The following is a 26,935-nucleotide window of genomic DNA, read 5'->3' as shown; positions in this document are numbered from 1 at the left end:
GAAAAGGGAGAATCCCAAGCAATGAAGGCACAAATTATTTTTCACGCGCGAATATAGAGATTGCACTCACGGACAAATCGCAACAGGATCAAACCTCCGCCCAGGTGAATCAGACGAATAACTGCGAGTGATGATAGTACGTGACGAATCTGGATTGGCAACTCAGGATTCCACTTAGCAGCTTCAATTCTCACTAAAATGGTTATTGATTTTGATTTTATTTTTATTTTTTCAAAATTTTAAAATCATTTAATTAAACATTTTAATATTTATATTAACTTCTTATAAATAAACAAAATATTTATATTATATATGATATTTAATTTCGAATATATTGGAAATAATATTTTATTTACATTAATATTTCTTCCTTGTATGAAATAATATTTTTTTAGAAAATAGTTTTTATTTAAGAAAAATTAAAAACATCTTTCTAACATTTTTTTTTAAATTTTCTGAATGAGAACAGAAATTAGCGTCAAAATAAATTTTTGTTCGTCTCCGCCGATAGTAAACTGGATTGAGTCCCGTCTTTGGGCAAGGAGCGAGAGAGCAGAGGAATAGAAGAAATGGATTTTCTGCAGTCGAGGCTCCTGCCTCTGCTAACACTGTTGTTGTCTTCTTTACTTTTCTTCTACTTCAACAACATCTCCAAGGTCGTATTCTTCTACTCTCTTCTATTTCTCAATACTGTTTTTTTTTTTTTTAATTCCGTCTTGTTTTGTTTGTTTGATTATAGTTCACTATCCCTCAATTTTCACGTAATAGATTGTGATTTCAACTTCATCCGTTTGTTTGCTGAGAAAATGGAGGAAAATCAGTAGAAATTAAAATCTTCAGTTTTATGTTATTTGTTGTTATCCTGTCAGAAAATGGAAAATTCTACCAGTCTCAGTTGGGCTGAATTGATATACATAGATATTTATATGAAGGGTGGCTGTTCATTGGTCATAGATAATGGGAAAAATTATGATTCGAAATTTAGATTTCTTCTGTTTTTTTTACACTAGTTTGATAACCAAATGAGTAATTTACCCATATGGTTATGATTATTACATGATTTTTGGGCCCCTCATCACTTTAAATATGCGTGCTTTGTGTTTGCGTGTGTATTATTTCAGTTCTAGTTGGCTTACTTGGGTGTTGCTTCCATTTTAAAGCAAATCCCTTCCCTTCTTGGACATTGCCATTTGAATTTTTTCCCAATACCGAAAAAAGAAGAAAGAAATAAAAGAAGGAGAAGAGAAAATTTGTCATTTAATGTAAGTAATGCTGCTTATAAAATTTAACATTTATGTTACAGCCATCTCACATTGGGTGCAGCCTTGTTCCTTACAACCATTACTGGATAACCAGCAAGCGAATTGTAACCCCCCAAGGGGTTATTTCTGGTGCAGGTTTGTTCAGTGTACTGTTAATATTTTCATTTAATTTCAAGTTCCCATGAATAAAATTAGAGCTTTTGGATTTGCATTGTATATTTAATAACTTGTTATACTTCAAACAACATTTGTTTTGATGTTAGTTACACTCATTATCATATTAAGACTATATCTCATCATTGTTATCATAATTAGTTACTACCCTTGAGCAATATTTTTTTCTAACACTATTTAATTGCTTTTTTTTTTTTCTTTTTAAATTGGAACTGAGCAGTTGAAGTAAAAGGAGAGTACATCACTTCAGTTGTTAATGGAGAGGATTGGCATGGAAGTGTCAAGAAGGAACAAGTAATTGATCATGGAGAGGCTGTTGTCATGCCTGGCTTGATTGATGTGTAAGATGTGGACACATCTGTTAGTAATTTTGCTTCTTAATGTTGTCATTAAGTTGAAACCATATAATTGGGAGATGAAACAGATGTGGAAAATAGTTTGAACTGAGACTGGAACTACCATAAGAATTATTATATTTATGTAAGATGAATAACATGTAAGAAATGTGAAACTGCTGTAAAGGAGATTGGATTGAAACTGCTGTAAGAAATGTGAAAATATAATTTAGAAGTGTATTCACACAGGAATTTTAAGCTGTTTTGTTATGCATTTCTCAGAAGCTTCCCATGCATTCTTCCACATAACCTAGTTCCCATTCATATATCTCATGTTATGGGAAAAAGTTTGCTTCTTTTCATTTCCCTGGAAATTCCAGTAATGGGAGTCAGGTTTTCTGGTAGATGTAAGCATTAGTTCCATGCTTCATTTTGCATTTCTTCCATCCATGCACTTATCTATTGGTATACTGTTGTTCTGAAGCAACATTTCAAACTCCCATGGAATTTCTATGCATCAGTCCTATCTAGTTCATCACCAGAGTGGGGTCATTAAAGGAATAGGAACCGTCATCACCGCTATTGGCATGGACTTGAACTTGAAGTCTCTTACAGTAACGTAGTTCAAATGTTTACAATCATTTGTGAGATGGTCTTTATTTTTAATGGACTGACTCAGGGTGATGAACTTTTAGCTTGTAATATTAATTAAAACACAATGAAGCTACTTAATTTCTGTGTTGCATTCAATCACACTCACTCTCTATTCATAACATTGAAAATTTCATTGTAGGTTGGAAAAAGTAATCCTAGTATGTTATACCCATAACTGAAAATAGAGTGTGTGTGGGTGCAGATTTGACAATTAACAGAAATATGAGGGAAATATAGTATGAGACATGCATCTAGAACTGGAAAATATAAGAACTGTTAAAAAGTTTCAATAATTAGAAGGATATACACAGGTAAAGCCATGGTCTTGGATTTTGCATTTATAATTAAGAATGAGGAGTTGATTTCTATTTGAACAAAGGGAGAAAAGACTGAGGGTTGACTGTTCATGGAGTTGCCTTGCTTGGTAGGAAATAGATCAATTCTCTTATTTTAGAATAAAAAAACTAACTTGGGTGCCATGAATTATCATAGGCTTATAATAGTTCCCCTTCATTAAACTTTTTTGATCATGTCAATGGCAGGCATGCACACCTTGATGATCCTGGAAGAACCGAATGGGAAGGATTTCCTTCTGGAACAAAGTCAGCTGCTGCTGGTATGCCAACTTTTCCTTCCTTTCATAAAGTTATTTTGAATAATGTTTCTATATTCTTAATTGATTTTCTTTAGGGGAGTGGTTTTAAGATTCCCAAAATTCAAGGCATTTGATATTTCTTCAAACTTTGAAAAACGTATAAAATATTGTTCATTTTGTTATCCTCTGATCATCAATGGGTTCAGCATTCTGAAAATTTTATTTTCACATATTTCTTTGGTTGATTCCGACTGTTTTTGTGCAGTGTCAGAAAGTTTGGCTGTGTTAAAGTAGATTTTTTTTACCCTGTTACTGGCCTAACTAAGCATTTGGCATAACTGTGTACCTACAGGTGGTATAACAACATTGATTGATATGCCTCTAAATAGTTTTCCCTCAACTGTGTCTGAGGAAACTCTAAAACTCAAGGTATGAATGGTTTGCTTTCAACTCACACTTTGTTGTTAACTATATAAGAAGTGGCCACATAATGATTTTGAGTACTCATTTTATAGCGAGCTTGCTTTATTTTCTCCATAATTGTACATTAACCAACCAATGCTCTTATAATCCTTTAAACACCTGCACAATAGATTGAAGCTGCAGAAGAAAAAATCTACATCGATGTTGGTATGTTCTTGTAGCTATACCTTAGCATGCTGATATTTCAAGGACTTCTGTTCCTGAACTTTAGTTAAACAGGTTTCTGGGGAGGTCTAGTTCCTGAAAATGCATTCAATGCAAGTATGCTGGAGGGTCTGCTTAGTGCTGGTGCTCTTGGTTTGAAGGTACCTGTTTGGAATTTTAAACGATGTTGTCAACTATTCTTCCTGGAATACCTGCTTAGAACAGTATAATCATGCTATACAAGTTTCTTTGCCTAGACTCAGGATTTGCATTCTTCTGTAGGGGTAAGGAGCAGGTCTCCTTTAAATAATATTTCTTAAAAGTATTCAGGTTGTATGCACTTCTTACTTTTTATACAGTTAAGCTTTGTCCAACTCAAAGGAGCACTCATGGAATTTAGTCATTCTTTTTGTGTACTGTTATTTTTGTTAACTACTAATGTTCCTTTATCATCAAGTACATTATCATAAATTTTCATAGCTTTTTCTTCTTAACGACTTTTAACTGCAAATGCAAATGTCGGTTGCGCTTGATTGCAATTGTTACTGTTATAAGTCTGCTACATTATACTTTCTGATCTTGGAGGAAACATAGTGTTTTCATGAAGATGAGAAAGTACTTGTGTTGTATGCTTGTAATAAACTAAACATGTCTGTTTCCTATATTCATTTCCAATTGTGGCACTGCCTTGCATGATCTGTTTTCAATTATTAATTTTTTATGACATTCAAATCAACAAACTGTCTCTTTCCAAGAACAAGAGGGTAAGGCTAGTGTGGAGGGGCTGATCTTTATTAAGTACACTGCCATTTTTAAATTTGCAGATGAAATGCCACATTATTTGAAACCCTTGCTATCACTTCATGACAGTGGCTCTCCTTGGATCATTGTGATTGTAAATAATATTTGTACAATGCCTGTCTATTAGTGTGTCTTATGCCCCATTGTTATTATTATTGTTAATTTTATATAGGATAATCTATTGTTAATAATTGCTGGTATGCTTCTGAGGGTGGCTATACTATGACTGGGTTTTTGAGAAGTTCTTGCAAAAAATTTTAAGAAGCCAACCATCAACCATGATAGGGGCTGATCTAAAGTTAGTTGCAATGTTAGTGTATGTCTAGGTTCCTAATCCTTCACGTCTCAAATTTTAGGATGCATGGACTTGTGTGAAAAATAATCTTGAATTGTACTACGATATATTATAACAAAGAAAAAATGAATTACAAGTTAATTAGAAGCAAAAAATAACATGCTTTTGCTAAAAAAACTCTCTTTTCTCTTTTATCCCTAATCTTAAAAGGATTTGTTGATCATGTCACTGGATGAGGTTTTTCTCGAAAGCCCCTCCTTCCCACAAGAAAGCCCTACAAAGTCTCTCTAGTGTCACTGCCACTGACTTGGGAATAACAAAAAGGGACATGAAGTATATAGGTAAGCCGCTCAAAATACTCTTCAACAAAGTAAGCCTCCCTCCCATTGAGAGGTATTGCCTCTTCCAAAGAGCTAGTTTTTTGGAGAACCTTTCCTCTACCACGTCCAAAGCAGATTTATCTTTGAAGGGAGCACCTGCGGCAGCCCCAAATATGTGGCAGACAATTTTCATACTTCTCACCCCACCATTGATGCTGCAAAATAAGTAATGTGAAGTAAATAGAAATGGACAATATTTTCTTTTAGATAGGCAGAAGCGGAAAATCTAATTTTTGTATTGAAAGAAAGAAAAATTGCCCCACATCCCTGCTGCTGTGGGTGTTATTTCAACCTCATGCCTCTTCCCGAGTTCATGCAACATAGCTCACCAATGTCTTCGCCTCTAACTTTGGTCCACTCCATCTGTACCATCACCACCAACTCTTTGATACCACTCTGCCTATAGCTACAGCCTCCACAGCGTTAGTGCTGGTATATCACCACTACCATCAATAACCACACTATGCCACCATTGACTACCTCCACTTTAATCTATGACACTACCACTTCAGCACTATTTCTCTTGGGATTCTATATGCTAATCCAAACAACAGAATCCTGAAGTCCACAGAAGAAAATTCTCTCTCCCAATTCCATTGTTTATTATCCAAACATACCCTATATAAATGTCAGATTTCATGGTTAGATAGGAAGGTTCCCTTCCTAATATATGGATGTATAATAAGTTATGGTGGTGGATCTTAGAAAGTTAACGGGAGGGATTACCATTTCTACCACATGATTGTATTCCTTTGCTATTTCTCCAGTCTCACATTAAGGGTAATTTAACCTGCCTAGAAAGTTGGTGAATCTATCAATCACCTACTTATTTAATGGTATGGAGCAGGTTCATTCACTGTTGAGAAGTTTGGAGTTCAATACTTCTTGGGGTTATCAATACTCTGCTGGGTTGGTACCTAGCTAGCACAAGGAGTGAGTTGTTTAGGGTTGGATTGGGTTTATTGCATCATTTGGCTCAGAAAATTGATGAATCTGCTTTCTAGCTGAGGATTTTATTTGATCTACTGCAAGATACTGATGTTCATGGAGTGTGGTTCTCTTAAGCATTCCCATAAGTAATCCGAAAAATGTGTTGATATTTATTTGTTCTGGTAAAGAAATTTGGGCAATCAGTTGTTGAACTGCACAGATTCATCTTTTTTATATATTTGTAATTCTAATATTGAAAGGATGGTTTGATTTATATCTAGACAGTCACATGTATACGACTATACATGAGCTTTTTGCAAAGGGGCCGATGTATATAGAAGGATATATGCATAGATGTTTGAGCATGTATTTGCACCTTAAGAAGGTCTTAAACATTGAAGCTATAATGCTCTCTCCCTTTCTTGTACTGTACATTGCTATATTAATGGCATATCAGATTCATAGAATTTTTTTCCTTGATTTCCTAGAATTCCTTGTAATAGCCACTTGTTTACTGACACTTTTTTATTTTTTGGTTGTAGTCTTTCATGTGTCCTTCTGGGATCAATGACTTTCCCATGACAAATGCCAGTCATATTAAGGTTTGTTTCATGAAGCATGATACTAGATCAAGGTATCTTGGATGACAAATCTGAGCTTCCTAGTGAAACTAACTACAGTTTCAGGGTTAATGTCTTCTTGGTTTTTTTACTTTATGATAATTCATTTCCAAATTCCTTTTTTCCAGTTGTCACATATTCATGCATGCATGGTTAGTTGTATAGTCTGGATTTCTGCAACATATTTTGTGCTTTTATGCATGCTAACTTCTTTGTCAATGAAACAATTTTAAGGATTGGATGGCATCATGTTTGCAACTCTAGGTTTGTTTTCCTGCAAGGAACATATGATTTAACTCTTTTTTCTTGTGGTTTCAATTATTGGCTCTTGTAGGAGGGGCTATCAATACTGGCAAAATATAAAAGACCTTTACTTGTGCATTCAGAGATTCAACAAGATCTTGAAAGCAATTCAGAACTGAAAGATGGTATTGATGATGTGCGGTCTTATTCAACATATCTAAAATCTAGGCCTCCTTCGTGGTACACCACTCTGCTTATTAGTTTTTCTATACTTTGCTTAATGGCTAAATTGTTTGACACTAGTTCAAGCTTTATAAAGATTCTTTTAATTTGCTTTCCATGGAAGTGGACTGTGGTGCACACGTGTGTTTTCCCATGGTTTGAGTGCCAGAATTTTTTGATCTGTTCATGTGGATGCTGTTCTTCATCTGTTTGGTGGTATCTGCCTGAATGCATGATTAGCCTTAAATTGAATTACTTATGCTGTTTAATTTGATTATTTTCCATATAAACCACCAGAAGAAAATTTCATCTCCAATAAGTCCTGTACTGTAGGTTAAAACATGTATTTTTATGATGAGTACCTGTTGCATTGGTCCTGTTGAGGATTTGAAGGGGTAACTTATCTTTTAGCACTTAATTGTAGAGGGTCAGAAATTCAGGGTTTAAAATCCAGAGTCATTTTTGTAGTTAATGTGTTTTCTACTTTTCTTCCTCAAAATTCTAAAAAAAAAAACAAAAAAACAAATGCCATGTGTGTTTCTAGATGAGCCTTTCTTTATATCTGTTGCTTGATCTCTACTCTTGTTTGCTCACATGATAATGAACTTTTCTTCAAAACACCTTGGTACATTTCCAGATGGGAATGTCTTTATATCTGTGACTTGCTAGATGCTTGTTCTTCTTCACATGACTATTGATCCTCTCTGTCTCTCTCTCTTTTACTGCTTCCTTTTTTCTTTTTAATTTTTCCAACCAGGGAGGAGGCAGCTATTAGGGAGCTTTTAACAGTAACAAAGGATACAAGGGCTGGTGGTCCTGCAGAAGGAGCTCATCTTCACATCGTTCATTTGTCTGATGCAAGTTCTTCCTTAGATCTTATAAAGGTGCTATATTTCTTCTGTTTCACACGTATGAATATTCAGTATCTCACTGCTTAAGTGATACTTTCATCACATAACATACAACTTATTGTTGAGACTTGTGTAATATATAATTTCTAATATAAACCGATACTCTTGAGAGTCAATTCATGTGACACGGAAATGCTAGGAATAATTAGGATCATATGCTTCCTCAAATTGTATTTTGAGAAGTTAGGTTTGAAATCTGTGTTATTGTTAGCTTGAAGTTTGGTTAAACCCAAGTTTTGATGATAAAAAGGTAAAGACTTGGATTTATTGTTAAATTCCAAATGTGATAGGCAAGAAGATCTAGATTAGGTATTGATAGTTTTAGGCTTGTTAAGCTATGACTTGTATGATCAAATGAAGGTAAATTTTGCCTTAAAATTTGACCTTAAAGTTAGGCCTTTGAACCAAAACTTTTTCATATCCTAAGAAGGCTTTCTAAAAATAAACTCATCTAAGCATAATTGATAATCTTTAATAAAATGAGTTTGACTCAATCAAAGATAAAAACTCAAGCTTTCATCAAGTTTTCAAAAGTTTAAAAAGTGTTTTTATACTTGGTATAAATACTGGGCCTAGACCCAAGCCATATGAGTCCATGTGTGAAGAATGAAGGGTTCTAACATAGATGGTCAAGTGGGCAGTCAATGGCTATCCCTGTGGTTTTTCCCCCTTCTATTTTGTGCTTGGTTGTGGCAAATGGATGCACAATCAGCTAGCAACCAATTGACTGGTTGTGCAATTGGTCAGCTAGTTGGTCAACTGGTTGTCCAGTTTGTTTCTCATCAGTCACCTTCACAGAACAGTAAATGCTAACCGCGAGTCTGCGAGTAAGTAGTCAACCATGGGAAATGCGTGTAATGTTCAATTTCCTATAAAATGCTATAAATATGACCATTGGAACTCATTTACGATGGACCAATAACTTGTAAGTCATTATTAAATTGGGTCCAAACCTCTTTAAGCATTTTATAGTGCAGCAAACCTCAACTTGCATACTCGATTGCATTTACGTCCAAGCTCTTTTAACTTGTATATCTACTCTAAAGGAGAATTTCATTCAATCCTTCTTCCATTATAAACTTGTAAAAGGTTGAGACGACCTCATTAGAGCTTTATTAAAGCTGTGAAAGTGTGAGGATAACATCAAGAGCTTGTAAAGGTCCCTTGGTACCAGGGAAAACCAAGAATATGTATTTGAGTTTTGGTTAGAAGATTCTCGAGGGAATAGTGAAATTTTTTCAAAGCTTGGAAGAAGCTTGTGAGCATGGACATAGGCAGGATTCTCAAACCACAATAAAATCCTTGTTTGCATTTCTCTTATCTAGCCTTTTACTTTATTGCACTTGAGATTATGATAGGTATCTAATGGAGAATTATTATTGAATTTCAAGAATTTCAAGAACAAGAGTCCAAACTGGTCCTCAAATCCCTACCAGATCTACAATATTTTCCTCCTCTGTAATTCCCCCTCCTTTTCTATTTAAACCTTCCCCTCAGCCCGTATCCAACTGTGCCCTAACCTCCACTCACGTTGTTACAACTAACTGCCAGGTGGCAGTATATTCCTCTTCCCTTTTCTATTATACACATATCGTATAGGAGGCCTATCATTACCCCCCTCAATGAGAGACACCTTGTCCTCAAGGTGGAAGTCAGGAAAGTGCTCTTTAATTGTGTCAACTGATTCCCATGAAGCTTCAAACTGAGGAAGTCCTTTCCACTGAATAAGTACTTCAATACCAAGCTGATTGTTATTGGGAGATTAGCGAATATCTAAGACTTGATCAGGCTCCACAAGCCATTCCAAATCCTCAGCAAGAATAGGGGGAAGTGGCTGACACAAATCAGCTGAACCAAGAGCCCGCTTGAGCTGGGAAACATGAAACACTGGATGAATAGTTGTCGAAGAAGGAAGCTCTAACCTGTACGCCACTGGACCAATTTGCTGCACTACTTTGTAAGGGCCAAAATATCGTGGGGAGAGCTTCTCATTTGGTCGCTTGGCAAGGGAACGAAGACGATACGGACGAAGCTTTATATAGACAAAATCCCCAACTTCAAATTGGACTGCACGTCGATGAGCATCTGCAGATGACTTCATTTTGGATTGGGCACAGCAGAGATGATCCTTTAATTCATTTAAAATTAGATCACGCTCTTGCAATAACTGATCCACTGCCAGAACAGAGGTGGAATCTGATCCAAAACGTATCAATGGTGGTGGGTCTCGCCCGTAAACTGCTCGAAACGGTGTTGTATTAGTGGAGGAGTGGAATGTGGTATTATACCAGTATTCTGCCCATGAAATCCATGTAGACCAACGTCTAGGCTTGCTATATGAAAAACATCGAAGGTATGTCTCCACACAACGGTTGACCACTTTCGTTTGTCCATCCGTTTGCGGATGATATGCGGTACTATGGCGGAGAGAAGTACCCTGCAACCGAAATAGCTCTGTCCAAAATCGGCTAAGAAATACTTTGTCACGATCACTAATAATGGAACGAGGAAATCCATGTAATTTGACAACATCCCGAACAAAGATAGCAGCCACCGTTTGAGCTGTGAAAGGATGCTTGAGTAGTGAGAAGTGAGCATATTTGCTCAATCGATCCACAACAACTAAAATGGAGTTATAATCCTCAGACTTAGGAAGCCCCTCAATAAAGTCCATTGTCACATCGTCCCATATTTTGTCTGGAATAGGCAGTGGTTGTAGTAATCCAGCAGGCGACAAAGTTAGGGTCTTATTTTGTTGACATACTAGACATTTCTCCACAAACTCTTTGATATCATTTTTCATGCCAACCCAAAAGAAATCTCTTGTGAGTCGTTTGTAAGTCTGCAAGAACCCGGAATGCCCTCCAACCACGCTAGCATGGCCCTCTTGAAGAAGTGCTGGAACAAGGGGTGAGGCCTTGGGAAGGACTAGGCGCCCCTTGTAAAGGAGAATGCCATGGTCCAAGGAATACCTAGGATAAGCATCCTGATCATCCAGCAACCTCTATTTGATCTTAGCAAGGTGCGGGTCAGCTTCAACTTGTGAACTGATCAATGAAGTGTCTATGCGACTGGGAACCATGAGGGCAGCTAACCCCATAGAAATGGGGATGCGAGATAAGGCATCAGCTGCTTTATTCTCTATTCCCGACCGAAACTGAATTTCAAAATCATACCCAAACAGCTTTGCGACCCACTTTTGGTACGACTCATTCACTATTCTTTGCTCTAGTAGAAACTTCAAGCTACTTTGATCCGTTCGCACAATAAAGTGGCGACCAAGCAGGTAATGACGCCACTTCTGAACTGCTAAGACAATAGCCATCAACTCTCTTTCATATATGGACTTTTGTCGTTCCCTTGCTGTGAGGACTTGGCTAAAATAAGCTACTGGTCTATGACTTTGCATCAAAACGGCACCCAAACCATACCCCGAGGCATCCGTCTTTACAATGAAGAGTTGGCTGAAGTTGGGCAAAGCTAAAACCGGTATTGTTGTCATAGCTGTTTTCAATTTTTGGAAGGCTACCTCAGCCTCTAGGTTCCAATTAAAAGCATCTTTTTTGAGTTGCTGAGTGAGAGGCCAAGAAATAGCTCCATATCCCTCTACAAATCGTCGGTAGTATCCAGTCAATCCGAGAAATCCTCGTAATTCTTTAAGGGATTTGGGTGTGGGCCACTCTACCATGGCTGAAATCTTGTTGGGATCAGCAGCAACCCCCTTGGCAGAAACCAAATGGCCCAGGTATTCCAATTGTGGTTTAGCAAAGAGACATTTCTTTCCATTGACGTGCAGTTGGTGGTTCGCCAGAATGGACAGCACACTTTGCAAATGGTCACAATGCTCCTTCAAGTCTTTGCTGTAGACCAATATGTCATCAAAAAACACGAGCACAAATTTCCGAAGGTGTGGCCGAAATATACGGTTCATTAACGATTGGAAAGTCGCTGGTGCATTGGTTAGCCCAAAAGGCATCACCAAAAACTCGTAGTGACCTTCATGGGTGCGAAATGCCGTTTTGGGGATGTCTTGTTGCTGGACTCGAATCTGGTGGTAACCTGATTTGAGATCTAGTTTGGAAAAAATGGTCGCGCCATGAAGTTCGTCAAGTAGCTCATCAATCACCGGAATGGGGAACCGATCCGGGACTGTAACTTTGTTGAGGGCGCGGTAATCTATACAAAACCTCCATCCTCCATCTTTTTTTTTCACCAACAACACTGGACTAGAAAATGGGCTTAAGCTAGGCCGAACAATTCCTGCCTCTAGGATCTCTTGCACCAATCTCTCTATTTCATTCTTTAGAATATGTGGATACCGGTAGGGTCGGACATTAACCGGAGATGCTCCCGGAATTAATTGAATGGCATGATCAATATCACGACTTGGTGGTAACCCTGTTATCTGCTCAAAAATTTGCTGATGTTGAGCTAATACTTCTTTAACTGTTTTCGGGACCTCTTGTACTCCTTCACTCAAATCAGAAGTGGTGGAAGTCTGACAGAGTTCCACCCATACCCCTTGGCTATGGTGCTGCAGTGCTCTAGCCATTGCTTTAAGAGATACCTCAGTCCGACTAAGGCTTGGGTCTCCCTTTAACACTAACATTGCCTTCCCCATTTTGATCTTCATTGTTAGCATCTTCCAGTTTACCTTCACGTCTCCTAAGGTCCCCAACCAAGGCATTCCTAGAATCACATCGGTGTTGCCTAATTCAAGTGGAAGAAAATCTTCCACTACGGTGAGCCCTTGCATTGAAATACAAACTCCTCTACAAATGCCCTTACCTTTCACGGATATCCCGGTTCCCATCATCACCCCGTAACTCGTGGTTGTAGTTAATGGAAGTGCTAATTGTTGAACCAATTCAAGGGATAAAAAATTGTGGGTAGCCCCATTGTCTACAAGGATGATTACCTCTTTTGACCCGATCGTCCCTTTGATCTTCATAGTTCCCGGCGTAGTTAAACCGACCACGGAATTTAGAGATAATTCCACAGCGTCTTTCAGCTCGATAAGTACAGGTTCTTCGGTTGCTCTATCGTCAAACTGGTTACCGTCTTCCTCCTCATCTTCGTGCACCAACAACACCCGTAATTCTTTCTTACAGCGATGACCAGGGGAGAACTTTTCTTCACACTTAAAACAGAGCCCCTTCTCTCTACGGGCTTGAAGCTCTGATTCCGTCAGTCTCTTTATCGGAATCTCACGTCGCTGGCTCATCGTCTTCTCGCCGATAGCCACTGCCCTAGTCTGAAAATTTTCCCCAATCTTCCACTCACCGCGATTTGCAGATGACAACATTTTGGTGCTCTTTGGGCCATTTGGCTCACGGGCTGCTCTCATGGCTAAATTCCTATCTTCAACTCTTTGGGCCATTTCCATCAAGTGGCCCAGCCCATATGGTTGCAGTAGACGTAGCTCAGCCCGGATCTCAGGAAGCAGCCCATTCATAAATGTGCTTTCCATTACCTCATCCGAAATCCCTTTCAATGGAGTCGCCAGAATCTCGAATTCCCGCCGGTATGCTTCCACTGTCCCTTGTTGTCGCACCGCCAAAAACTGCTCACAAAGGCTCCCTTCTTGAGTCGGACAAAAGCGAAGCAACAACCGCCTCTTCAAATTTTCCCAACTCCCAAACACCTCCCTCGAATCAGTCCACTGGTACCAAGAGAGTGTGTCCCCATCTAAACTCATCGCGGCGGCGACTAATTTCTCTTCTTCCGTGAGTCCGTACGTTGCGAAGTATCGATCGGCCCGGAAGATCCAACCGTCCGGGTTCTCTCTCGTAAATACAGGCATCTCCACCCGTCGGCTGCCGCGCCATTCTCCATTTCCGCCTCGCCTCGTCTCATCCGATGCCATTCCCCCCCCACTGGGTTCCCCAACTCCAGGGATCCATCCTGCCCGATCTTCTCGTTGAGCAGCAGTCGTCGTGTTCCGCCCTAATGACAACGCCGCCACTGCCTTCTGTGTCTCTTCCAGCGACTGCAGCACTCGCATTACGTTCTGAGCAAGGTCCATCACCGTCTTTTCCATTCCTAGTAAGCGCTGCATCTCCTCTCTGATTTCTCCAACTTCCTTCTCCAGACAATCCACGCGACCTTCATTCCTTTTTTGAGCCATCTGGATCGATGCTCTGATACCAAATTGATAGGTATCTAATGGAGAATTATTATTGAATTTCAAGAATTTCAAGAACAAGAGTCCAAACTAGTCCTCAAATCCCTACCAGATCTACAATATTTTCCTCCTCTGTAATTCCCCCTCCTTTTCTATTTAAACCTTCCCCTCAGCCCTTATCCAACTGTGCCCTAACCTCCACTCACACTGTTACAACTAACTGCCAGGTGGCAGTATATTCCTCTTCCCTTTTCTATTATACACATATCGTATAGGAGGCCTATCAGATTATTACTTTGCTTGTTTTGTTCAAATTTCATAACTTACAATAATTTTTCAAAAAAATGTTGAACTTCTAGTTCACCCCCTCCTTGGGTGTGCTTGGTAAGTTTTCCCTTTTCTAAACAACAGTTACCAGAACTGCCACAAGCTTTTTATTTTTTATTTATCTAGAATGTTTCTCAATAGGTTATTCTAAGCAAGTCTCTGAGAGGAATGGATTATAAAATCTAAAAACAAAATGGATATTTAGTAGTTGATACATGTGATCACACAACGGAGGGGGCCTTGTAACAACAGTTACTAACTCCAATGGCTTGTCTCCCAATATCTAATTGCTTGTTTCTTCAATTCTCCAATCACTTCATTTCCACTTTGTCACATCTACTTGTACACATGATATGAATCTAAAAGTACGTCCTATTTTATTTTGTATAATTTTTCCTTTTCTACATTGGTAAGAAGGGACTTAATGTCAAACACAGTTATGCTAAATATTCCCAATTATAAAATGAGACTGAGCTGGCTGATCTTCCAAAAGGGAAGTGCCATGGAAGTTGTAACGGTAACTGGTGTAATGTAACCAATATGAAATCAAATTTCATCTCAAGTTATATTTTACTCCACATCCCTCATGTATGGATCCCCTTCTCCCAAGATGGTTACTGAACCATGATTGAGCCAAAAATGTGCTGTACAAGATATTCAAGTCTGTGACCTAGAGTAGTTATCAACAAGCCCCAATCTGGACTTATATGTATTTTTTCCCCCTTGGAATAGATTTCTTACTCTTTCACACCCCACATCAGCGCCACTCCCCTGCCTCGCTTCCACTGCTTTTGAACTTCTTTAAACTTCTAAATGACTGATTTATTAAGTTTCAACCTTCTGTTTATGAGAAGTTGAGGATGTCACCATCTTTCATATTCTGACTCCTGTTTGTTGTGTTGGTATGATACCACTGTTAGGTCTCAATAACTATATTGATGTATTGGCATTCTCAGTCTTGTGCACTGCTGTTCCTTTCATGTGTAAATCATGACCAAAATATTCATTAAGAATGCTATTCTATTTCTACGTATTTTACAGGAAGCAAAAAGTAGTGGTGACAGCATAACTGTTGAAACATGCCCTCATTATTTAGCTTTTTCAGCAGAGGAGATACCTGATGGTGATACTCGTTTTAAGTGTGCTCCACCCATTCGTGATGCAGCCAACAGAGAAAAACTATGGGAAGCATTATTGGTACTTACAGTTTCATGATGTGTGTTTTTCCTTTGCATTGTCATTTGATTTACTTGATTTTCTTGATTTCCTTCTCATTTCAGGAAGGACAAATTGACATGCTAAGTTCTGATCATTCACCATCAGTGCCAGAACTGAAACTCTTTGATGAGGGTGACTTCTTAAGAGCATGGGGAGGCATATCATCTTTGCAGGTTGGTTTGTTTTTCATTCATTATATGAACAGGAGTTTGTTCTTGTGATTGTTTAGTTAATTGCCATATATCCATAAGGGTTTGTGTGTATCAGAAGTGAAACATAAATGAATACTAACATGGGACTGCTATTATTTGATTTTAGAAAGAAAAAAAAAAGAAGAAGCTATTTGGGTGATGTACCATGCCACATGTTTTAACAAGTTCCGCATTCCAATAAATGAGCCCCTGAAGGATGTCTACCTCAATTATTGGATAAATCTTGAGCTACAAAGTTTGAGTCCCATTTGACCTGCTGCTTGTGCTTCCCTGGATTTGCAGTTTAGCACTGCTCTGTCCAATTAGAAGCTTGGCATCTTCAATAATCATATAATTATGAACATGAAATATGAATACAGCTAGTCAATACAATGGCCATAATCTGTCACTGAAAAACTAAAAAAATGCATAATAGAAGTAAAAAGTTTAGGGGCATAGGAGTTTGACTCATTGATACATGTATATATGGTTGTGGGCGTGTAGGTATGCGTGTAAAAATTTGACATCTTTTATTATGTGCTTCTTGGTGGACAGAGTCATCCTTCTTTTGAGTGTGGTTGTGCTTTCTTACCTAACTGCTTTAACCATGCTATACAAGGATGCTGCCAGAGAAAATGACATTGTCTTTTAGGACTAACAGTTGTTTATGGCTTTATGCATCTCTACCTAGACAGTACCCACTAGCACAACTAGAAAAGGTGTGTGCCAGTTTCTTAGGTTTGTTCATGTTGTGATATATGCAACACCTAGTCAACAAAATAAAAGAACAAACCTGTTATCGATTTCTGTTCTTGAGACTGCTAACTTTTTATTATTATGTGAAGAGTAACCGGCATTCTTTCAATGACATTTTCAGTTTGTTCTTCCTGTGACATGGTCTTATGGGCGGAAATATGGAGTAACTTTGGAACAGTTAGTCTCATGGTGGAGTGAGAGGCCTGCCAAACTTTCTGGACAAGAATTGAAGGTCATTTTTCAAATTCTTGTTTCTCTTCCTTTCAGATTCTATGCACTTCCATAACAGCTTGTTCTAGCTTTTAAAAATTTTTGGAGTTCTTCCTTTCCAGCCACTACCATGAAACATGAATGATTCAAATAGGAACTGCAAGAAAGTTCTGTGTGCACTTCTCTTCATGCCAGTGTTAACAAAATTCAATTGCATTGTTAAGTATTATTTTCTTTAAAATAGACATGAATATTGCAATCTCACATCAATATGGATATCTGGTTTCAAAAATTAGCACGTCTGAATCATGATATGAAGGTATGACAACTTACCGGGTTAGCTCATAAGATTGATTGATCCGCTGGGGAAAACTTTCTAATTTCATTCTTTAGGTATTTGACATGATTTTAAGTTCTGCAATTTTACTGCTTTGTGTTTACAGTATAATTTGCATATATTGCAGGGGGCCATTGCAGTCGGAAAACATGCAGATATTGTTGTATGGGAACCGGAGATAGAGTTTGACCTTGATGAAAACTATCCTGTCTACCACAAGCATCCCGTATGTTCTTATATCTTATTCTTTGTTTAAAAAAAAAAAAAATAGAAAACAAAAAATTTTGCCCCTAAAGTTGATTATGGATAGTCAAGATGAATAAATATGGCTGATAATAGGTTCTGAGAAACAAAATTTGGCAATTTTGGAATAGTACCTTTGGGAAAAAGTCAGACATTTGAGATATCAGAATATAGACACACAGACAGCATCATGCTTGACTCCATGAAACCACCTTCTCAACCTTCACTTTTCTTTATTTTGCATGTTTTGCATAACGAATTGAACCTTTTGCCAAGCTATTGCTGTGAATCTTATTCATGTTTTTCAGAGCCCACAGAATATCGATTCTTTCTGTGTTTGTAACTACAGAGTATCTCAGCCTACATGGGAACAAGACTATCCGGAAAAGTTTTGGCAACTTTTGTGAGAGGAAACCTTGTCTTCAAAGAGGGACATCATGCCCCTGCTGCTTGTGGAACTCCGATTCTTGCAAGATGAGAAGGATGAATTGCTCGGTCTCTGACTACCAGTTAGTCTCCAAAATCTGACTTGAATTTTGATTTGTTTTAATGCAGTGTATGTTGATATTGTATCCTGGCTCCACAACGTTCATCTCCAGAATTGACTCTAAACTATAGATGGATATGATCCCATATTCAACTGTCTTTTCATAAGCTCCTATGATTATTGGAGGGCAATGCCTTGGATACCATGGTGTTGATCAAACTCTTCACTACTTGAAAAATTTTATCATTCAAGTGTTAAAAATGTTTTCTAAAATTACTGTCAAATCCACTTTTAAAGTCTCTTTATGAACTTTGAATATTTTTAATTTGTTTTTTTGTATTTTTAAATATTTCTTATAGATAGTTTTTATATGAAATGTTTTATTTTTAATTACTCTCCATATTTGTATAATTTTTTTAAAGCAATTAAAAAAATAAGTGAAAATAATTAAAATATGTTCTCAAATAATAATATATTCAACATCTCATTTTCAATTTTTTTTTAAATATCAAATGGTTTTTGAGTTTGAAAAATAATTTTTATTTTTAGGAGCAAAAAACAATTTTTATACTAACTGTTATTTGACAAAAAAAAAAAAAAACAATTTAGCATGTTTCTAAAAATCTCAAAATAACAGAAATTACTATAATACTAAAATTATAAATAAGTAATTTATCATTATTAAATTTGTTCTTAATTAAAATAAATGATTTTAAAGCTAATAATATGAATAATAATAAATTGATAAACCTAAATCATAGTAAATATAAAAAAAGCACAATTCAATTAGATATTTTTAAATATACAAAGACATCAAATTTTCTATCATAGAAAAACATAGAAAATGACAAATTTTTTATAGTTGCAAAAATTTAAATCTATCTAATATCTAAAATAAAAAAACCAAATGTATTGAATTATAATTAAGTGGTGTGAATGAAATTAATCCCTTTTAAATATTGTTTAAATTTTTTAAGGAATTAAAATAATTTATTATTTCAAATTTAAAATTTTAAAAAATATTTTTGAGGACATAAGCTAAGTTTATGCATTTTATCCAAGACTTATTATATTTTTAATTTTTTATAGAGTAGTTTTTTTAAATATAAAATAAAAAAATATCACACAAGCAGTATGGTTTGTATAAAAATACTGAAGTCTCTTTTATGTTAAGAACTTAAGAGAGACAACTTCCCCGCTGAAACTGAAGTCTGATAAGCAAAACTGGAAAAGTGGAACTCGATCAAACAAACAGATCCCAATGATAATCTTGAACTAGAATAACCTAAACCGGTGCAAGGAAGGATCGTAGCCGCTGAATGGATTATAGTGATCCACTTGGCAAACAAACTCGCGTCTTAACCGGATAAGAGAATTGGAATCCAAATCCCAGGGTCCAAACAACAAGGCCCAATCCTCCGCGTTTCATCTCAACCTACCCATGAACTGCTTCTCCAATGGAATTCTGTCAAAGCTTCATCTCCATTAGAACACCTCCAATCATCCACCGAACCCGCAAGCCCTACATCTCTTTCTGCAACTCACCCGAGTCGCAACGAATTAGGATTTCGGAGACTCTCCACAACGAGACTCTGAAGACCTTAGAATGGGATTCCATATGCAGACAGCTCTCTGCCTTCACTTCTACCACCATGGCCTCCGCCGCCGCCCGAAACGGAAATGTCCGGCTCGGTAGGAGCCGAGACGAGAGTCAGAAGCTTCTGGACCAGACTACTGCGGCGGTGCTATTCTCTCGGCCGTTGGATTTCTCGGGGATCGAAGATGTTTCGGAAATTGTTGATTCTGCTGTTGGTGGCGAGCTGGTTACGGTTGGCGAGCTTTGCGCTGTGAAGCGGACTCTTAAATCGGCGAGGGAGGTGTTGGAGCAGTTGGAGGACGGAGAACGTTCAGAGAGGTATTGGTCTTCTGGCGCTCTTTTGGATTCGTAATATGCATATCGGTTGTTTTGACTCGCAAGGCTGTGGTATCGTTTGGTTGCTGAGAAATTGCGGGAAACTTTTGAATTTAAAATCTTTACTAAAAAACTTTATTTATTTATTCTTTTTTTTTGAGGAAAATCTAAAAAACCATGGCTTTTTATCAAATTGCGCACCTATTTTACTAGATATAGATGAGAAAGTCAAGAGGAAAGCAATGTACGTAAGTTTGGAGCAAACATGGGTTGCGTAAATGAGGAATAAACAGTTTGGTATATAATACCTTCAGAAATTAAATCTCTGGTAATATCTTAAACTTCCACTGTTTCTAAAAGCTTAAACTTAGCAAGAAATAATCAAATGTCTATCAAGCTGCCTAATACGGAATAGGCCAATAAAACCTATAAAGCTGGTTAGTTTTACAACCGTCTGCCTTTCGCATGGCCTCATCTTGCTCATGGATTCAATGAGGGAATAGACAAATTTAAGTTTGTAAACAACGACCCATCAATGCATGACTAACATGTAACATTGAGTTGGTTTGAGATAGGCATTGGTCGTTGAATGAAATCTTTGAGTTGGTTCCTTCCTCTAAATGGTTCATTTACTTTATTTGTTGCTGTTCTGGAATGTTTTTTTTTTAATAAGTAAGGGAATGTATTAAAAGTGCACAAAAACGCAAAGGAGTATACTGGAAGTATACAATGAGCGAAAAATACAAAACAAAAAGGGGGGAAAACAAAAAACTACTCCCTTCCTCAACAAGAACCCATCCAACCTACACAATCTATTAAAGACAAAGAACTTCCATTAATGTACACTTGAATCCACGTAGCAAGATTGTTAAGGAATGAACTTTTAAGACTTTGATTCAACATCTCCTCATCTTCAAACTCTCTTTGATTTCTTTTCTTCCATATAGTCCAAAAAATACATAAAAGGGCTGCTCTCCAAGCCTTCTCATGCTTTCTTCCCACAAAGGAACCTTGCCACCCTAGTAGGGTGTCCCTTATCGAGGCAAAAATAACCCAAGGGATGTCAAATAAAGAGAACACCAACTGCCATAACATCCTTGCTTTAGCACAATGAAAAAGAATGTGGTCAATGGATTCTGCTTCCTCTTTGAGATCTGGAATGTAATCTGGTTCAAGATAATAAAGATGGAATAGCTTTTATTATGGGCCTTTAGGGCTTGTGAAGACCTTATATTTGGTTTTGAACCAATTTTATTAGATGCATCTCTGGAGAGATTTTCCTTTTTGCTTGACATGATTTTGAGAGATGAGTGAATCATTATGATAATGATAGAGTCTCATGTTACATTAAGATTGAAGAGGGCTGAAAGGAAGAAATTGTTTTGGGGGCACTTTTGCTATATGCTATAGTGCTTGTTTCTATTTTCTTTCACATTTAAAGTAGAAGCTGCATGCATGAAATTCCATTTTAGTGATAAGGGACTGTCTCATAGGGTGCCATATATTCTATTGTACTCAAACAGGTATTCTCCCCTGCTTGAAATACTTCGCAGTTGTGATTTCCAGATAGAATTGGAGCACAAAATAGGGTTTTGCATAGATTGCAATCTTTCAATAATCCTTGATAGAGCTAGTGAAGACTTGGAGATCGTTAGGTCAGAAAGAAAAAGGAATATGGAAAATCTGGATTTGCTGTTGAAGAAAGCATCGACTGAGATTTTTCAAGCTGGGGGCATTGACAGACCTTTGATAACAAAGCGTCGATCAAGAATGTGTGTCGGTGTCAGGGCTTCACACAGGCATTTGCTTTCTGATGGTGTACTTTTAAATGTTAGTAGTTCGGGTGCAACATACTTTATGGAACCCAAAGGGGCGGTAGAGTTGAACAACATGGAAGTGAGGCTTTCAAACTCTCAGAAGGCTGAGGAGAATGCTATTTTAAGCTTGTTTACATCTGAAATAGCAAGATCAGAAATGGAGATAAAGTATTTGTTGGATAGAATTGTAGAAGTTGATCTTGCTTTTGCAAGAGCTGCTTATGCTCAGTGGATGAATGGGGTCTGTCCTAGTTTTAGTTGTGGGGGCCCTGAGGGATTCAAATCTAATGGATCAGATTATGCTTTATCAGTGCATATTGAAGGCATACAGCATCCATTGCTCCTTGAATCCTCTCTAAGAAATTTTCCAGATGTCCTTACACCCCAAATTGCTAGTTCAGTTCAGTTGGATAAGGGGAATGCTGTAGTGCCTATAGACATACAAATTGGATGTGGAACCAGAGTGGTTGTAATCTCAGGGCCTAATACCGGAGGCAAAACTGCTTCCATGAAAACTCTGGGCCTGGCATCTCTTATGTCAAAGGCTGGTATGTATTTACCTGCTAAAAAACACCCAAGGCTTCCTTGGTTTGATATGGTTCTAGCTGAAATCGGAGATCATCAGGTAGTATTTTGTCTTATTTATGGCAGAGAAAGTCTCATTTCTGTTTAGATGTTTTATTTTTTTCTGAAACTTTTGTTTTTGGGTTGAAGTCTTGGGAGCAAAACCTCTCAACTTTTAGTGGACACATATCGCGGGTCTGTAAGATCTTGGAAGTGGCCTCAAAAGAGTCACTTGTCCTCATTGATGAAATTGGGTGTGGGACTGACCCTTCAGAAGGTGTGGCTCTTTCTGCCAGCATCTTGGAGTATCTTAAAGATAGTGTTAACTTAGCTGTTATAACTACCCATTATGCGGATCTAAGTTGCTTGAAAGAAAAGGATGCACAATTTGAGAATGCAGCAATGGAGTTTTCTCTAGAGAACTTACAACCTACCTATCGGATACTCTGGGGAAGAACTGGTGATTCGAATGCCCTGAGAATTGCTAAATCAATTGGTTTTGATGAAAAAATAGTTGAACGTGCACAAGAGTGGGTGGAGAGATTAATGCCTGATAAGCAGCAGAAGTGGAAAGGTTTACTATATCAGTCACTAATGGAGGAAAGAAACAGATTGGAAGCTCAGGCTCAGGCAGCTTCATCTCTCCATTCAGAAATTATGGATCTTTATCGTGAGGTATTATATTAAAAGTTCTGGTTGGCACAATCATGTTTTTTAAGCACTAATTGATGGCTAATTCAGAGGCCCATTTAGAATCTTTATTTGTCCTAATTGCTGATTTTTTATTTTTTATTTTTTGGGTGAGAAGCAAACAATTCCTTAACAAAGTAGAAAAACTGACTAAAAAGGTAGGAAGACAGAAGAAAACAGGTGGGATAGCCGAGAACCTAATCTAATTACTGAAATTTTAATCGAATTTGGATGATGAAATTTTATTTTTCAATTATTCTTTTATCCCTACATGGATTTGCTGTGCTTGGAGCACCAAATGTAAACTTGTGCAAGGAATTTCTATCTCCTCTCTCACTTAGCACCATATCTAAATTCTTGTTATGATATTTTTTTTTTTTTTTTTTTTTTTGTCACTCTTCATCTTTTGTGCTTTGAGAACAATCTCAAATTTCTTTTTGAGAATTTTCTTTCATTCTTTGATTGCTTTAAGAAATTGTAACTGAGAGAACATCATTTGGTACTTTGCTGGAACCTCTGATCTATCTTTAGTTTCTGCACTGTCAAGGTTGTCAAATATGCTTCACCCATTTCATTAGGTGCTTTCTATTTCAATTATATTCTCTTTGCCTATCAGAAAAGGTTGTTGAATATGGTTTGAAGTCTATACTAGTTGGCCATAATTGGATTTTGGATAGGGTGTTGAGTAAGGAGAAGTTAGAATTAAGAATAATGGTAACTTTTTTTCTTTTTGAAGATTTGGCAATTTTCCTGGAAATCTATAAATTTGGCCTTTTTAATACTTCAATGTTTTTTAATATTTTGAACCTAAAGTTTGGTTGAAACCTTGAATGAAAGTTCTGGAAATTGGATAAATTTGGAAGGATGATCCTAGTAATTAAAGTTTTTAAAAAATGCTGTTTATAGTATTGGCACAAAATTATTGTAATCTGGATCCTGACAATAAAAATCCAGACATTCTTTAGTTAACACACTGTGGTACTATTTTGCCAGTTGATCTCCAAGGCATTTAATCACTTTTTCACATTTCACACAGCAGCAGTTAGTTTAAAGCTATGTTAGTTTGAGGGAAAGAAAAGAGAAGAAAATTATAAGGAAAGGAAATGGTGAGGAAAATTTATAGTTTTTCTCTTGTTTGGATATTGATGGAATAGTTAGGGAAAGAAAATTAAATTGTTAAGGAGTACACTTTCCCCAAACTTCCCTCATCTTTATCAAAGGAAAGTAGGGAGGAAAATCATTAATGCTATGTTTGGTTCCAAGGAAACTATTGAGCAAAGAAAAAAATGCTAAGAAAATGATTTTCTCATGTTGGGTTTTATTATGGAAAACATGAAAGAATCAGATATGATTAAATTAGTTAGAAACTTATATGCACTGGTCACTTCTTAATGCTTTGCATGCACATCTGGGCTCACATTTCTACTAAGTTATTTAATTTTTGTTGGGTAAATGGGGTATTGCCTTGATACTTATGCTGTGCTTATCTCAAAGTTATTGCAAAATTTTCATATATTCCTATCATTAGCATTCTATGTGCAAGGAAGAGATCCAGAACTATTTAACCCTCCACTATCTCTAGGAGAACACATGTGAATATCCACACAAACAATAATATTTGTTGTGAATATTGCCCTGTAACGGGCCTCTACTTATTGGTGTTGCTTATTTTTTTCTCCTTTTTTCCGGTTTTACTGATGAAGATCCAAGAGGAGGCACAAGATCTTGATGGACGTGAGATACTGCTAAAGGCAAAGGAAACCCAACAGGTCCAAAAAGAACTAAAAACTGCAAAGTCCCAGTTACAAACTGTTGTACAGGAGTTCGAGAATCAACTCCGAACTGCTAATGCTGATAATTTCAATTCACTGATTAAGAAATCAGAATCTGCAATTTCATCCATTGTTGAAGCTCACCGCCTTAGTGATGATTTCTTTGTAACTGAAAAAGATAGCAGTTCTTATAAACCACAACTTGGAGAGCAAGTCAATGTAAAAGGACTAGGAGGTAAGTTAGCTACTGTAGTTGAAGCGCCTGGGGATGATGATGAGACTGTCCTAGTCCAATATGGTAACATAAGGGTCCGTGTGAAAAAAAGCAACATCATAGCTATTCCAGTTAGTGAAAGGAATGCTGGAACAAGTTCTGTTCGACCCTTGAGGAGGCAGGTATGTATTAGATAGTGCTATAGAATAAGTTTATAGGTGTTTTATTTTTTGGTGCTGGTCCTTTTCAGTTCAGACATGTCTTAATCATAAAATGAAGCCATAATGGTTCCACCTTGTTGCTGATGCAATGGGTCCTAGATTGTCATTGTATAGCTGGTATATTAGTGACACAGGCATGTGTCCCTGTGCTTGGCTCAAGACCCAGAGCAAATGGGACTTGATTTGTTAATTTAACTTCTGAAGATTCAAGGGAAAGTAGAACCAGATTTTAAGGAATTTTGGAGTCTTATAGCTCATTTTGTGGAGCTATATTAGGAGTTTCTTAGAGGAAGGTATTGCTGCATTTTCAGTAGTTCTGCTAGACTGTTTGTTTTTTTAAACTTAATGTTGAATGTAATTTGTTTTCGGACTTTAAATTGTTTGTTTTTAACTTATTACTTAATTTATAAATTTTTTGATTGAATAGAAAAGGCTAAAATATTTGTTTTTAGCTGAATGCTAAAAATAATTTTTTGAAACAATTAAAACACAATTACAACACAACCCTCGCCCTATTGATACTTAATATTTATTTAAGAGAAATAAAATAATAAAAAAATAACATAATTCTTAATACCATTAAGTTGTATTTAGAGTTAAGTTAAATTAAGTCCTATTTAGATTTAAGTAAAAAAAAACAAATACCACCTGAGTGTAGTTATCATTTCTTTTCTTGCTTAACTCATTTCTTAGGTGAGGTTTCAGTTCCTCTACAAGTCTTATATGATGCCATTTACCTTAGTCAAACAGGGTCTTAGAATGTTATTGAATTAGGTCTTGAAAACGTAAGTTAAGTGCTTTGGGAGACTATGTTTTGGGAGTTGTTCCAAGTCTGAAACTATACCAGTCCTGTGTCTTGTAATATTCAGGAGTTTTTTGGATTATAGAAGATCATGTTAATTTTAATAGAGATTTATTTCTTGAAACTCTGTATTTCTTTGGTGGATTTCATTTAGGGGTGGGTTGCAAGTCTAGTTGGGCCCATAAGGGTGCTGATCATTACCTTTTAGTGTACCTCTCTGTGTTCTTTTTCCTCTTGAGTCTCAGACTTCTTTCAATATTGATTAGTGGCCTGTTGCACTCATCTTTAAAAGAATCTAAACATGTTAGAGTTGATCCATCTTTATTATAATTTATATTTCAGGGTCAGCGGAGGAGAATTTTGAGAAATGCTTCAGATGCAGATAAGAATGAGGAGGTTTCTTATGGGCCATTGGTGCAGACATCAAAGAACACAGTGGATCTACGAGGTATGCGAGTGGAGGAAGCTTCTCACCACCTCAACATGGCCATCTCTGCAAGAGAGTCTAATTCAGTTCTCTTTGTAATACATGGGATGGGCACTGGAGTTGTTAAGGAGTGTGCAATTGAGATATTGAGAAACCATCCACGCGTTGCCAAGTTTGAACAGGAAAGTCCAATGAATTATGGTTGTACGGTTGCTTATATCAAATGAGAAAACATCAATTTTTTTGGTCTGCTAAACAACTTCTTTGACAGTATAGCCTTTGTTCGACTTGGACAAGATTCGACTGAAGCTTTACCTTCTATTGATACACTAGGAAAAGTTTCACTTCCATATGTCAATGTGACTAGTTCATTGATAGTAAACAAAGTATAGTCAATAGTTGCAATTATGATGCTACATGTAATTCAGTCATCCCACTAGTGGATTTCTTGAGGCTCTCCATATGGTGAGAGATGTACAAGATCCTATTCTTATACGAGATTTGCTTTGGTAGGTTGTGCTTGTGTGCAACTATTCAATAGTCTTTTTACATTATCATCAAGCCTTTAATTTTA

The 26,935-nt window shown here is 37.0% G+C and overlaps 2 protein-coding genes across 2 annotated transcripts; both read left to right on the top strand.

Moving 5' to 3' along the window:
* Nucleotides 1-59: 59 nt before the first annotated feature.
* Nucleotides 60-18,147, top strand: LOC117923875 (allantoinase). The gene is made up of 16 exons (XM_034842373.1): nucleotides 60-201; nucleotides 470-656; nucleotides 1,304-1,397; nucleotides 1,657-1,777; nucleotides 2,968-3,041; nucleotides 3,373-3,449; nucleotides 3,614-3,650; nucleotides 3,723-3,808; nucleotides 6,596-6,655; nucleotides 7,008-7,156; nucleotides 7,896-8,022; nucleotides 15,542-15,697; nucleotides 15,781-15,891; nucleotides 16,787-16,897; nucleotides 17,340-17,438; nucleotides 17,805-18,147. Exons 2-16 carry the CDS (start codon nucleotides 570-572, stop codon nucleotides 17,931-17,933), a joined length of 1,518 nt encoding a protein of 505 aa, XP_034698264.1. The 5' UTR covers nucleotides 60-201; nucleotides 470-569; the 3' UTR covers nucleotides 17,934-18,147.
* A 970-nt stretch (nucleotides 18,148-19,117) lies between these two features.
* Nucleotides 19,118-26,873, top strand: LOC117924216 (endonuclease MutS2). Its single transcript, XM_034842803.1, has 5 exons — nucleotides 19,118-19,857; nucleotides 21,378-22,296; nucleotides 22,386-22,910; nucleotides 24,629-25,093; nucleotides 26,277-26,873. Exons 1-5 carry the CDS (start codon nucleotides 19,400-19,402, stop codon nucleotides 26,586-26,588), a joined length of 2,679 nt encoding a protein of 892 aa, XP_034698694.1. The 5' UTR covers nucleotides 19,118-19,399; the 3' UTR covers nucleotides 26,589-26,873.
* The last annotated feature ends 62 nt before the right edge of the window (nucleotides 26,874-26,935 follow it).

Source organism: Vitis riparia, chromosome 10 (genome assembly GCF_004353265.1).
Source record: "Vitis riparia cultivar Riparia Gloire de Montpellier isolate 1030 chromosome 10, EGFV_Vit.rip_1.0, whole genome shotgun sequence".
Taxonomy (NCBI): Eukaryota; Viridiplantae; Streptophyta; class Magnoliopsida; order Vitales; family Vitaceae; genus Vitis; species Vitis riparia.
This window is presented reverse-complemented; position numbering and strand designations above follow the sequence as displayed.

What these genes read in the sequence shown, in the direction of transcription:
- LOC117923875 (XM_034842373.1), top strand. Translation starts at nt 570, where the DNA reads ATGGATTTTCTGCAGTCGAGGCTCCTGCCTCTGCTAACACTGTTGTTG. An exon ending in AAATCTAGGCCTCCTTCGTG is followed by an intron (nt 7,157 to 7,895) that starts GTACACCACTCT and finishes TTTTCCAACCAG; the next exon opens with GGAGGAGGCAGCTATTAGGG. An exon ending in GAGGCATATCATCTTTGCAG is followed by an intron (nt 15,892 to 16,786) that starts GTTGGTTTGTTT and finishes TGACATTTTCAG; the next exon opens with TTTGTTCTTCCTGTGACATG.
- LOC117924216 (XM_034842803.1), top strand. Translation starts at nt 19,400, where the DNA reads ATGGAATTCTGTCAAAGCTTCATCTCCATTAGAACACCTCCAATCATC. An exon ending in CTGAAATCGGAGATCATCAG is followed by an intron (nt 22,297 to 22,385) that starts GTAGTATTTTGT and finishes TTTGGGTTGAAG; the next exon opens with TCTTGGGAGCAAAACCTCTC. An exon ending in TTATGGATCTTTATCGTGAG is followed by an intron (nt 22,911 to 24,628) that starts GTATTATATTAA and finishes TTACTGATGAAG; the next exon opens with ATCCAAGAGGAGGCACAAGA.